This window comes from Rhincodon typus, chromosome 11 (genome assembly GCF_021869965.1).
Source record: "Rhincodon typus isolate 14 chromosome 11, sRhiTyp1.1, whole genome shotgun sequence".
NCBI classification, from domain to species: domain Eukaryota; kingdom Metazoa; phylum Chordata; class Chondrichthyes; order Orectolobiformes; family Rhincodontidae; genus Rhincodon; species Rhincodon typus.
Window position 1 is genome coordinate 448,239 of NC_063342.1, and position 14,140 is coordinate 462,378.

At 42.6% G+C, this 14,140-nt stretch overlaps 1 protein-coding gene across 1 annotated transcript in view; it reads left to right on the plus strand.

Moving 5' to 3' along the window:
* The first annotated feature begins 1,753 nt into the window (after window positions 1–1,753).
* pknox1.1 (pbx/knotted 1 homeobox 1.1) overlaps window positions 1,754–14,140 on the plus strand; it is a 130,859-nt gene continuing 118,472 nt past the window's right edge. Inside the window, exons 1-3 of the mRNA XM_048603006.1 lie at window positions 1,754–1,946; window positions 2,914–2,938; window positions 13,374–13,476. Coding sequence (XP_048458963.1) covers window positions 1,754–1,946; window positions 2,914–2,938; window positions 13,374–13,476 — 321 coding nt within the window. The remainder of the gene's footprint in view (window positions 1,947–2,913; window positions 2,939–13,373; window positions 13,477–14,140) is intronic.

Here is a 14,140-nt window from a genome sequence, read left to right on the forward strand (position 1 = left end):
TGAGGGAGGAGGTATGGGGGCAGGTGTAGCACTTCCTGCGGTTGCAGGGAAAAGTGCCGGTTATGTTCCATGGTGTGCAGATGTTTCATTACCATTCTAGACAACATCATCAGTGCAACTTCTAATCGAAGTGTTGGTGTTCTGCTCCGTTCTGAATTTATATGATCCTCGGGCGTGGTAGGTCTTGTCATTTACGGTTCTGTTTTTTAGCAGTGGTGTGTACACGGTGTCTATTTCTATGTGTTTGTTAATGGAGTCCTGTGTTGAGAACCAGGCTTCCAGAAATTCCCTTGCATGTCTGTTGTTCGCTTGTCCCAGTATAGTCACTTTGTCCCAGTTGAACTGATGGCCCTCATTGGCTGTGTGTATCAAGACAAGTGAATATTGGTCATGTCTTTTTACGGCCAGCTGGTGTTTGTGTATCCCAGTCATCAGTTTCCTCCCCGTTTGCCCAATGTAATGTTTATTGCACTCACTGCATGGGATTCTGTATATCACATTAGTTCTGATTACCGTCGGTATGGGATCTTTAGTCTGTGATAACATTTGACATAGTGTTGAAATAGGTTTGTGTGCAGTTTATGATCTTACGCGGACTTAGGAGTCTGGTTGTTTCTGATATATTTTTGATGTAGCGTAGTGATGCTAGTGTCTTCTTTTGTACCGTGTCCTCTGACTGTCGTTTGTTTTGTAGGCACCTGCGGACGAAACTTCTTTGGTATCTGTTGTCGGTGAAAACTTTGTGCCAGTGTTCCTCTTCCATTCTCTGGAGTTCTGGGGTGTTGCAGTGTGATACGGCTTGTTTAAATAGTGTCTTAATGCAGCTCTGTTTGTGTATGGTGGGGTGGTTGCTATTGAAGTCCAGGAATAGGTCTGTGTGCGTGGCCTTACTGTGTACATGGGTCTGGAATTCGCCGTTAGTCTCTCTAGCATTACGCAAATTTTATACTTGCGAATTTTATACTTGTTAACAAGTTGATGGGTTTTTTTTCTACTTTTGTGCGTTTGGTTATTACGAATGTGTCGTCCATTTATGATATCCACAGTTTGAGTTGGGACACGAACAACATCAGCAAGGACAGCTTACTGAAACTACTAGATTTATGCCTCACAACGCACTTCATGTTCAATGGCCAAATATACAAACAGATCAACGACACGCTGATGGGATCACCCCCATCTCAGGTCTCATCGTGGAAGCAGTGATGCAGAGACTGGAACACACAGCCCTTCCTATAATCCAACTGAAACTGTGGATGAGATAAGTGGACAACACACTCATAATAATCAAATGCACAAAAGTAGAAGAAACCCACCAACTCGTTAACAACATCTTTGCAAGCATAAAATTCACTAGACACAAAGAAAACAACAAACAGCTCCCATTCAAAAACAAAAGTTGCTGGAAAAGCTCAACAGGCCTGGCAGCATCTGTGAAGAAAAAAATCAGAGTTCACGTTTCGGGAAGGGTCACCGGACCCGAAATGTTAACTCTGATTTTTTTCTTCACAGATGCTGCCAGGCCTGCTGAGCTTTTCCCGCAACTTTTGTTTTTATTCCTGATTTACAGCATCCGCAGTTCTATCAGTTTTTAAACAGCTCCGGTTCTTCGACGTAATGGTAGAGAGACTAACTAATGCCGGAATGAAGTATACAGGAAGGCCACACAAATGGACCAAATCCTTAACTTCAATAGCAACCACCCCACCATATGCAAACTCTGCATTAAGACGCTATTTAAACAAGCCGTATCATGTTGCAACAACCCAGAACTCCGGAGAATGGAAGAAGAACACCTACACAAAGTATTTACCGACAACAGATACCCAAGAAGTTTCACCTACAAAACAAACGACAGTCAGAGGACACGGTACAAAAGAAGACACTAGCATCGCTACCATACATCACAAATATATCAGGAATGACAACCAGACTACTGAGACCACGTAAGATTATATTGTACACAAATCTACATCAACACTGCGTCAAATGCTATCCAAGACTAAAGACCCCATACCAACAGCAAACAGGACTAACGTGATATACAGAATCCGATGAATCGAGTGCAGTAAAGATTACATTGGATAAACGGGGTGGAAACTGACGACCAGGATGCACAAACACCAGCTGGCAGTAAAAAGACGCGACCGATATTCACTTGTCTTGATACACACAGCCAATGAGGGCCATCAGTTCAACTGGGATTTAGTGACCATACTGAGACAAGGGAATTTCTAGAAGCCTGGTTCTCAACACGAGACTCCATTAACAAACACATAGAAATAGACACTGTGTACACACCGCTGCTAAAAAACAGAACCATAAATGACTAGACCCAACATGCCAGAGGATCATATAAATTCAGAACGGAGCAGAACACCAACACTTCGATTAGAGGTTGCACTGATGATGTTGTCTAGAATGGTAACAAAACATCTGCACACCACAGAACAACCAGCTCAGCAAGTTAACAAACAACTGCATTCACAACCCGAGCTACAAGTTTTCACTAAGACCTTAAAAATATTTCTATATGCTCTGCTATTACATCCTTTATAATACAGCCTAACAATTTCTCAAAAATGGAGGGTTTGAGTTGTAAGGAGAGGCTAGATAGGCTGAGACTTTTTTCACTGGAGAAAGGAGGTTGAGGGGTGACCTTATAGAGGTGTATAAAATCATGAGGGGGATAGGTAAGGTGAATGGCAGGTGTCTTTTCCCTGGAATGGGGGCTCTCAAGACTAGGGGGCATATTTTTAAGGTTAAAAGAGAAAGAATTTAAAAAGACATGAGAGACAATTTTTATTTTACAGAATGGTTCATGTGTGGAATGAACTTCCAGAGGAAGTGGTGGATGCAGGTACATTTACAACGTTTAAAAGACGTTTGGATAAGTACATGGATGAGAAATGTTTGAAGGGATATGGCCCAACCTTAGGTAGGTGGGACTAGTTTAGTTTAGGATTATGGTCGGCATGGACCGAAGGGTCTGTTTCTGTGCTGTATGATTCTATAATAACAGACATTAAGGTAACTGACCTATAGTTACCTGCTATTTGTCTCCTTCCCTTTGCGAAATGTGTGATAAATGACAAATTAAATTTAACACAGAATGAGGCTGTTCAAGTTGGTAAAGGAATAAAGGAGCTGCTTATTCTTTGGTAAAGGGGAAAATAAATAGGATTAAAGAACAATGAATCAAGTGAATGCAAATGTACAAATGTGAGGCTTTAGAGTAATTAATATACTGGAGTTTATTTCTGGGAGAATGAAATACAAAACCGCGGTATTGTTAAATTCATATAGTACCTAATTAGCCACCACTTGGAGTAATGCTTTCAATTCTGGTGGACTAGCCATTCTGTAAATTGGAACATAAAATTATAAGAAATAAAATCAGGAGTTGGCCTTTCAGTCTGTCAAGCCTACCCCACTATTCATCAAGATCATGACTGATCTCATTATGGTCTCGACTCTACTTTCCTAAATGCCTTCTCACCCATCTCCCCCTTGACTCCCTTACTGATCAAAAATTGATATAATATCCCTTGAACTGATTCAATGACCCAGCCTTCATTGGTCTCTGGGAAGAGAATTCTACAGACTAATGATCTACTGAGGGAAATTCTCATTATCTCTGTCCTAAAGTGAGAATTCTTACTTTTAAAATGTGATCTCCAGTTTTAAATTCTTCCAAAAGGGGAAACATCTTTCCAGCATCTATCTTGTCAGGTCTTATCACCTCACAGTCCTCTAAACTCTCATAGATACAGGTCCAACCTGCTCAGCCATTCGTCAAAGACTGAGTCTGCACGCCAGGAATGACACGAATGCACCTACTTTGAATGGATTTGAATGAAAGTATATCTCTCTTTAAGAATAGTGACCAAAACTGTGCACTGTAGTCTAGCTGTGGTCTCAGCAATTCTTTGTACAGTGTAGCAAGATTTCTCTGCTTTTAGATTCTATCCCATTTAAACTATAACATTCCATTTGCCTTTCTAATTACTTGCTGTACTTGCATACCAACTAAAATGTAATGCACAGAACTGAACAAAATACTCCAGCTGAGACGGAATCTGTATTTTGCTCTTGTTTAATACAGTTTACTTGTTTTTGTACTCTGTGCTCTGATAAAGCGTAGAAATCTGAATGCTTTGTTAACCAGCATCAACTTGTTCTCCACCTTCAATAATTTATGTACAGGTGACTCCCAGGTTCCTCTGCTCCTACAGCTCCTTTAGAACAATACCACCACTGTTTTTCTATATTCTTCCTACCAAAATGAATCACTTCACATTTGACTTCATCTGCCACCTGCCTGTTCACTTCACCAATTTATTGGTATTCTTTTGAAGTCCTACATTGTCCTCCTCAGATCACAAAGTTTTCACATTCTGTATCATCATGTTTTGAAATTGTGCTTTGGCTCCCCAAAGTCTAATTAATAAAAATCAAGAAGGGCAGAAGGTATCAATCGCCACTTGTCAGCCCAAGCCTGGATATTGTCCTGATCTTGTTACATTTGAACGAGGACTGCTTCAGTATCTGAGGAGCCATGATTGGTGCTGAATATTGTGCAAACATCCCCACTTCTGACCTTCTAATGGAAGGAAGGTCATTGATGAAGCAGCTGAAGATGGTTGGGCCTAGGACACTACCCTGAGGAACTCCTGCAGAGATATCCTGGAGCTGAGATGATTGGCCTCCAATAACCATAATCCATATTAACCATAATATGTGTCAGGTATGATTCCGACCACCAGAGATGTTTGCCCCTGATACCCAATGATTCCAATTTTGTTAGGGCTCCTTGATGCCACACTCAATCGAATGCAGCCTTGATGTCAAGGGCTGTCACTCTCACCTCACCTCTGGAATTCAGCTCTTTTGTCCATGTTTGAACCAAGGCTGTAATGAGGTCAGGAGCTGAGTGGCCCTGGCAGAACCCAAACTGGGCATCACTGAGCAGGTGCTGCTTGATAGCACTGTTGATGACACCTTCCATCACTTTACTAATGATTGAGAGTAGACCGATGGGGCAGTAATTGGCCAGGTTGGATTTGTCCTGCTTTTTGTGTAAGGACATACTTGAGCAATTTTCCACATTGCCGGTTAGATACCAGGGTTGTAACTATATTGGAACAGCTGGCTAGGGGAGCACAAGTCTTCAGTACTATTGCCGGAATGTTGTCAGGGCCTGTAGCCTTTGCAGTATCCAGTGTCTCTAACCATTTCTTGACATCAAGTGGAGTGAATCGAATTGGCTGAATACTGGTGTCTGTAATGCTGGTGACCACAGGAGGAGGCTGAGATTGTGCAGGGGTGGTCTTGTCTTACAAATTGATTGAATTTTTTGAGGAAGTGATGAAGGTCATAGAGGGTTGGGCAGTGCATGTTGTTTGCATGGGCTAAAGCATTTGGCAAGATCCCCCATCATAGTCTGGTCCAGAAGATTAAGTCACATGGGATCCACAGTGAGTTGATGAGTTGAATGCAAAGTTGAATTTGTCGTAGAAGACTGCGAGTAGTTCTGGAGGGGTGTTTTTTTCAGACTGGAGGTCTGTGACAAATGGCATTCCACAAAGATCAATGCTGGGACTTTGTTGTTTGTCATACATTTTCATCCAAATAATTTATATATGTGTTCTAATTAGTAAGTTTGTAAATGACATGAAAATTGGTGGAGTTGTGGTTAGTGAGGAAGGTTGTCAAAGTATACAGCAGGAAATAGATCAGTTAGAAAGTTGGCAGAGAAATAGCCAATGGAGTTTAATCCACACAAGTGTGAGGTGATGCATTTCGTGAGATCAAATGCAAGAGGAAAGTATGCAGTAAATGACAGGGTTCTTAGGAACATTGATAGACAAAGGGATCTTGGGGTGCATGTCCATAGCTCCCTCAAAGTAGCAACACAAGTGGATAAGTTGGTAAAGAAGACATACAGCTTACTTGCTTTCATTGGTCAGGGCATTGAGAATAAAAGTTGACAAGTCATGTTACTGCTGTAATAAACTTTAGTTATACCACATTTGGAATACTGTATGCAGTAATGGTCACCACACTGTAGGAAGGATGCAGAGATTTTGGAGAGGTTGTAAAGGAGATTTACCAGGATTTTGCGTGGGTTGGAGTGTATTAGCTAAAAGGAGAGGTTGGACAAACTTGAATTGTTAGAGCATTGGAGACTGAGGGGAGACCTGATAGAGAAGTATCTAAAATTGAAATAAAGTGAATAGCCAGAGTCTTTTTACCAGACTGGAATCTGAAATACTGGGGGGAGGCATAGATTTACGGTGAGAGGGGCAAGTTTAAAAGAGATGCGCGAGGCAATTTTTTTTTAACACCGTGTGTAGTTAGTACCTGGAACATGCTGCCAGGGAGGTTGTAGAAGAGATAAAATTGCAATGCTTAAGAGACATTTAGACAGACATACAGACATGGAATAGAGGAATATAGATCACGTGCAGCCAGATGGGGTTAGTTTAGAATGGCATCGTGGTCGGCATAGACATGGTGGGCCAAATGCCTGTTGCTGTGCTGTACTTTTCCATGATCTAAGTCCTAAACTGACCTTTGGGGACCTCTACTACAAGCCTACCTTCAGTCTGAAAAAAGTCCATTAACCATTACTCTCTGTTTCTTGTCGCTGTTGATCTCTTATGCATTTTCAAGGTAAGTAAAATACTTGTGACGTTTCCTTCCTAATGGCTACTGAAGTTATTCAGATAAAAGAGAAAAAGAAAGACTTGCAATTCCATACCACATTTTACAATCACTGGACATCTTGAAGCATTTTACTTTCAAGTTGTTTGATTTATTTGTTGTCATGTGTACCGAAATACAATGAAAAGATTTGTTTACAAGCAGTACAGGCAGATCATAGTAAGCAAAGGATGTACAGATCAAAGAGACTTTAGACAGAGGCATACAGGTTACTTTGCACAGAGCGTGTGCTAGGCAAGATTGATGTAAGCAAGATTAGTGTTATTTGAGGCTATGGATTCCATTCATCACTTTGATAATGGCCGGGAAGAAGCTGTTCCTGAACCTGCTGGTGCATGTGTTCAGGCTTCTGTGTCGTCTGCCTGACGGAAGAGGTTGTAGGAGGTCATTACCAGGATGTGATGGGTCTTTGATGATATTGGCAACCTTTCTGCGGCAGCAAGCCATGTAAATGGAGTCCATGGATGGAAGGTTGGCTTCCGTAATGGTCTGGGCTGTGCACACCCACTTCTCTAGTTTCTTACAGGCCTGGGCAGACCAGTTACCATACCAGGCCGTTTTGCACCCAGACAGTATTCTTTCAATGGTGCATCTGTAGAAATTGGTGAGGGACCTTATAGTCATGCCAAATTTCCTGAGCCACTTGAGGAAGAAGAAGCGTTGTTGCGCCTTCATCAATATCGAATCTGTGTGGGAAATCCAGGACAGGTTGTCAGTTATTGCCAGTCCAAGAAACTTGATGCTCTTCACCATCTCAACCTCAGTTCCGTTAGTGTAGATGGGGCCTTCTCCTTTCTTTCTGAAGTCAATGATCATTTCTTTAGTTTTACCGGCATTGAAAGACAGGTTGTTTTCATTGTACCACACCACCAAGCCTTCTGTCTCCCTTCTGTAGTTTGACTCGTTGTTGTTAGATATCCATCCTACTACGGTTCTGTCGTCAGTGAACTTGTAGATGGCGTTCATTCAGAATTTGGCAACACAGTTGCAGGTGTACAGGGAGTACAGTAGGAGGCTGAGAACGCATCCTTGGGGTCTCCAGTGTTGAGTGTTATCATGGAGGAGGTGCAGTTACCTATCCTCATTGGTTGCGGCCTGTGGGTCAGAAGGCTGAGGATCCAGTTGCAGCGGGCAGAGCCGAGACTAAGGTCATGCAGTTTTGAGATCAGTGGGAGGGGATAATGGTGTTGAAGCCGGAGCTGTAGTCAACGAGCAGGTGTCTTTGATGTCCAAATGTTCCAAAGATGCGTGCAGGGCAAGTGATATGGCATCCTCTGTGGACCTATCAATGAAACAGTTGTTGCCAATGACAATAGTGGGAAAGCAGTTCAACTCTTTAATGAGTTTAACAGTTGTATTATCAGTTGTGACTGGATCTGTAGAAAGCAGCTGCTTCTCAAGATGCTGAAAGCTGATAGCCAAGAAACAGAAAAATCTTGTACTACTGGACAGCTGTAAAGTGTTGGGCTCTTGTGACCTTCCGTTTTTCTATTGAAACGAACGCCTTGCAGAAGAAATGTTTTTTTTTTAATATTCAGTAGGCAAAAGTATATTTTAAAAATTGTTTCACAGGATATGGGCATCGCTGGCTAGGCCAGCATTTGTTGCCTAATCCAGTTGCCTTGGATAAACTGATAGGGAGGCATTTCCAGGATTTTGATCCAGCCAACAGTGAAGGAAAAGTGATATATTTCCAAGTCAGGAAGACATATGTGTGGCTTGAAGGGGCAGTTGCAGGTGGTGGTGTTTGCATGGATCTAATGTTCTTGTTCTTCGAGTTAGTAGAGGTCATAGATTTGGAAGATGCTATCGAAGGATCCTTGGTGAGCAGCTGCTGCTATGCATCTTGTACAAAGAACAAAGAACCAAGAAAATTACAACACAGGAACAGGCCCTTCGGCCCTCCAAGCCTGCGCCGATCCAGTTCCTTTATCTAAACCTGTCACCTATTTTCCAAGGATCTGTATCCCTCTGCTCCCTGCCCATTCATGTATCTGTCTAGATACATCTTAAATGACGCTATCGTGTCCATCTCTGCTGGCAACGCGTTCCAGGCACCCACCACCCTCTGCGTAAAGAACTTTCCACGCATATCTCCCTTAAACTTTTCCCTTCTCACCTTGAAATCGTGACCCCTAGTAATTGAGTTCCCCACTCTGGGAAAAAGCTTCTTGCTATCCACCCTGTCTATACCTCTCATGATTTTGTAGACCTCAATCAGGTCCCCCCTCAATCTCCATCTTTCTAATGTAAATAATCCTAATCTACTCAACCTCTCTTCATAGCTAGCGCCCTCCATACCAGGCAACATCCTGGTGAACCTCCTCTGCACCCTCTCCACCCTCTCCAAAACATCCACATCCTTTTGGTAATGTGGCGACCAGAACTGTATGCAGTATTCCAAATGTGGTCGAACCAAAGTCCTATACAACTGTAACATGACCTGCCAGCTCTTGTACTCAGTACCCCGTCCGATGAATGAAAGCATGCCGTATGCCTTCTTGACCACTCTATCCACCTGCGTTGCCACCTTCAGGGTACAATGGACCTGAACACCCTGATCTCTCTGTGCATCAATCTTCCCCAGGGCTTTTCCATTTACCGTATAGTTCGCTCTTGAATTGGATCTTCCAAAATGCATCACCTCGCATTTGCCTGGATTGAACTCCATCTGCCATTTCTCCGCCCAACTCTCCAATCTATCTATATTCTGCTTCATTCTCCGACAGTCCCCTTCACTATCTGCTACTCCACCAATCTTACTGTAATCTGCAAACTTGCTAATCAGACCATCTATAACTTCCTCCAGATCATTTATGTATATCACAAACAACAGTGGTCCCAACACGGATCCCTGTGGAACACCACTGGTCACAGTTCTCCATTTTGAGAAACTCCCTTCCACTACAACTCTCTGTCTCCTGTTGCCCAGCCAGTTCTCTATCCATCTAGCTAGTACACCCTGGACGCCATGCAGGCGATAAATGCCACTGCTACTGTGTGTAGGTGGTGGTGGGTGAGTTGATAATCATGCAGGCTGCTTTGTCCTGAAAGAAAAAGTCTTTAATCAATCCATTTGGACACATTAAGACACATTTCTGAGGCGGCTGAGACTTGATTCCAGATCTTCTGCCCCAGAAGTGGGGACACTTCCAGTGTGCCTCAATACGCCATGCTTTGTCCTCCATTGTGTCAAGCTTCTTGTGTTGCTGGAGCTGGGAGATTTTCTAGGCTATTGCTTAGGGCAGTTAAACATCATGTAGGCCAGATCAGATAACGATGGCTGATTTATAGGGAAAAAGCAGGCGATTGTCACTCGGTAATAATACTCGTTTGAAAAGTTGGTGCAGGTACAATGGGCTGAATTGTTTCATTCTGCTCTAGAAGTAGCTCTAGAATTTGTGGATGCATTAGTGGTCATTTTCCAGGATTCTATAGACTCTGGAACAGTCCCTGCAGATTGGAGGGTGGCTAATGTCATTCCAGTATTCAAAAAGGGAAGTAGAGAGAAAATAGGGAATTATAAACCAGTAAGCCTAACATCGGTAGTGGGGAAAATCCTCGAATCCATTGTCAAGAATTTTATAGCAGAGCATTTAGAAAGCAGTGGCTGGATCAGACAGAGTCAGCATGGATTTATGATGGAGAAAACATGCTTGACAAATCTGTTGGAATTCTCTGAAGATGTAACTAGTAGCATTGACGAGGGAGAGCCAGTCGATGTGGTATATTTGGATTTTCAGAAAGCATTTGACAGAGTCTCACATAAGAGATTAATATGCAATATTAAAGCGCATGGGATTGGGGAAAGTATTTTGAGATGGATAGGAAACTGGTTGGCAGAGAGGAAACAAAGACTAGGGATTAATGGGTCCTTTTCAAATTGGCAGGCAGTAACTAGTGGGGTGCCACAGGGATCAGTGCTGGGGTCCCAGCTATTCACAATATATATTAATGATTTGGATGAGGGAACAAAATGTATCAACGCCAAGTTTGCAGATGATACCAAGTTGGGTGGGAGGGTGAACTGTGATGAGGATGCAGAGATCCTTCAGCATGATCTGGATGGGTTGGGTGAGTGGGAAAATCAATGGCAGATGCAGCATAATTTGGATAAATGTGAGGTTATTCACTTCAGAAGCAAAATCAAGATGGCAGATTACTACCTGAATGGCTGTAAATTGGGAGAGGGGAGTGTGCAGTGGGACCTGGGTGTCCTTGTTCACCAGTTGCTGAAGGTAAGCATGCAGGTGCAGCAGGCGGTAAAGAAGGTAAATGGTATGTTGGCCTTCATTACGAGAGGTTTCAAGTACAGGAGCAGGGATATGTTGTTGCAGTTATACAGGGCCTTGGTGAGAGCACACCTGGAATATTGTTTGTAATTTAGGCCTCCTTTTCTGAGGAAGAATGCTTTTGCTCTCAAGGGAGTACAGCAAAGGTTTACCAAGCTGATTGCAGGGTTGGTGGATCTGACATATGAGGAGAGATTGACTAGATTGGGATTGTTTTCGCTGAAGTTCAGATGAATGAGGTGGAGGTGGGGAGGGGGGGTCTCATAGAGACTAATAAAATTCTAACAGGACTAGACAGGGTAGATGCAGGGAGGATGTTTCTGATGGTGTGTCCAGAACCGGGGGTCACAGTATGGAGGATTCGGGGCAGACGATTTAGGACGGAGATGAGGAGACATTTCTTTACCCAAAGACTGGTGAGCCTGTGGAATTCATTACCACAGGAAGTAGTTGATGCCAAAATATTGAATGTATACATGAAGTGACTAGATATGGCACTTGGGGCAAATGGGATTAAAGGTTATGGGGAGAAAGCAGGATTAGGCTATTGACTTGGACGATCAGCCGTAATTGTGAAGAATGGTGGAGCAGGCACGAAGGGCCAAATGGCCTCCTCCAGATCCTCTTCTGTGTTTGTATGCACTATAACAGTGCTGTGATCCTGTGGTCAACATCCTGGAACTCCCTCCCGTGTGGCATTGTGCTTGTACCTACAGCACAGGGACTGCAAGGGTTCAAGATAGCAGCTCATGACCACCTTCTCAAGGGGGACCTAAGGACTAGAAATAAATGCTCGATCAAACAGCAGCATTCACATCCTGTGAGTGAATAAGACTAAAGAAAGTATACTCTGCTACTACTGAGTATTGTTGGTGGACAGAGTGAATGTTTGTTGATGTGGTGCCAATTAAGAAGGCTGCTTTGTCCTGGATGGTGTCAAATTTCTTGAGTGTTTTTGGAACTGCACTCCATATTCCATCACACTCCTGACTTGTGCCTTGTAGATGGTGCTCAGGCTCTGGGGAGTCAGGAGGTGAATTATGTGCTGTAATATTGCTAGTCTCTGGTCTTGTAGCTAGTGTATTTATATGCCTGTTCCAGGTTCTGGTCAGTGCTAACGAGGATGTTGATAGTGGGAGATTCAGCAGTGGTAGTGCCATTGAACATCTAGTACAATGGTTAGATCTTCACTTGTAGACATTCATTGTCTGGCAAGCATGATGGATGTAAAAGCATTAATCAACCTCTGGCCAGCTGTTAAAAGGACTGCCACCTTGGGAGCTGTCTACCTTGTTCAGAGACAAATTGTTGCCATTATCATGATTTCAATATCGTATCTATTGCCTTGTTTAACTTTCCCAATAGCGTTACTTCATACTGCCCTTTCTTTTTTAATAGGTTGTTGTTCTTCCTATTTTGTTGTTTCCATGAAGTATTGAATCCCCCAGAATCTTTTGTAATGAAATCCAATTTCTTCATCGTTTTCATTATCTTTTCTGTACTCATTTCAATTTTTAAAGTTAACAATGCAGCAATAATTAGCCCCCCAAATACTCCTATATTTCAATATGACTGTTTCATCCAGCCTCATTAGTCACAATAAGTTCACCCTCCCAGTTCCCCTATGGCTTCATTGCAAGCCGTTTAAGAAGTGACTCTTAAACTACTTCAATAAGGTTGCTCCCAAATTGTTCCCGCTATAAATCTATATGTGTGACAGTGATAACAACTGTGACCTTGAAACTTTGTATCACCTCTGTAGGAGTAGAACCCTCTATTTTATTCTGTGGTCGCAGATTCCCAACATTAGGGTATACCCTTTTCACTGTTGCAGACTCAGCAAATTCCCAATTCCCAATTCCTTTTCTAAAGCAGTGTGTAAACTTTTGTGATAAACTGTACCTCCTTGCTTTGTCATTATTGTAAGATAATAATAGCATTATACATTCACTGTGAGCCCCCTCCCACTCCCCACTGCACTGCTACATTTTGGAGTGAGTTTGCTTTTGCAGAGCTCTGGAGTTTATGTTTAGGGATTATGGTGTCTGTTGGTCTAATATTTCTCAACATAGGGTGAGGTACTAGTCTGGCTAGTTTTGATTTTGATCACAATCTACATTTTGGAAAGTCCTCCTGTGTAGATGAAAAATGAATGCTGATATACTTCAGGGTATGAAGCATCAACTTAAGGCAGCTAATTGCATAGTGATCAAGACACAGAGGCAGAATTCTCACCTCTGTGCCTTTGTCAGAATATAGTCCATGTCATTGGAAACAAAAGGGGGAAAAAAAGTGAAAAATTGTGAACTGTACCTCAAACTACACCTTCCTTAACCTCCCTGTTTTATGTTTCAGGGTCACCAGATTCCTTCCTCATGATGCAAACATTCTTCCAACTTCCCTTGAAACCATGATGGCAACGCAGCCAATTACCCTCGATTCATACCCAGAGCAGCCGGTAAGACAGCTGCACTGTAAGATTTCATTGCTCCTTTGGTATAATTAACTTTATATGAAGATGAGAATAATTTTCTGAGGTGCTGCTGAGGGCACAGCATGCCATTAGTGAAGAACTTTGCTTACAAATCAGAACCGACATTAGCCCTAATACATGCTTGTGTCCACCAAGGGAGCATAAGAGGTTTACAGATTTTACATTAGTATCTCATCAACTGAAACAGGATAAGAGGAATTGATGAGCAGGATGCACAGCAAACGGCAATATGTATGACAGTATAAGGGAGCTGGATTAACAGCATTAGAAATATAGTCAGCAACACAGGTCACTGGGAACAAAGGGGCTACCTAAGTGACAATGTGAGGGAGCTGGATTAACATCAGCTTAGATACAGTCTGTAACAAAAGGGCACTGAGGGAGAAGGGAGCATGAGTGAGGGAGCAGCATTAACATGTATAGTAATATACAGTTCCAAATCAGGATGAAGTGGGTGTTTTGCAGCCGGTGGTGTTCCCAAGTATCTGCTGCTCTTAAAAATCAAAAGAACTGCGGAAAAGAACAAGTCCAGTTCTGAGGAAGGGTCACCGGACCCGAAACATTAACTCTGATCTTTTCTTCACAGATGCTGCCAGATCTGTTGCGTTTATCCTTCTAGGTGTTAGAG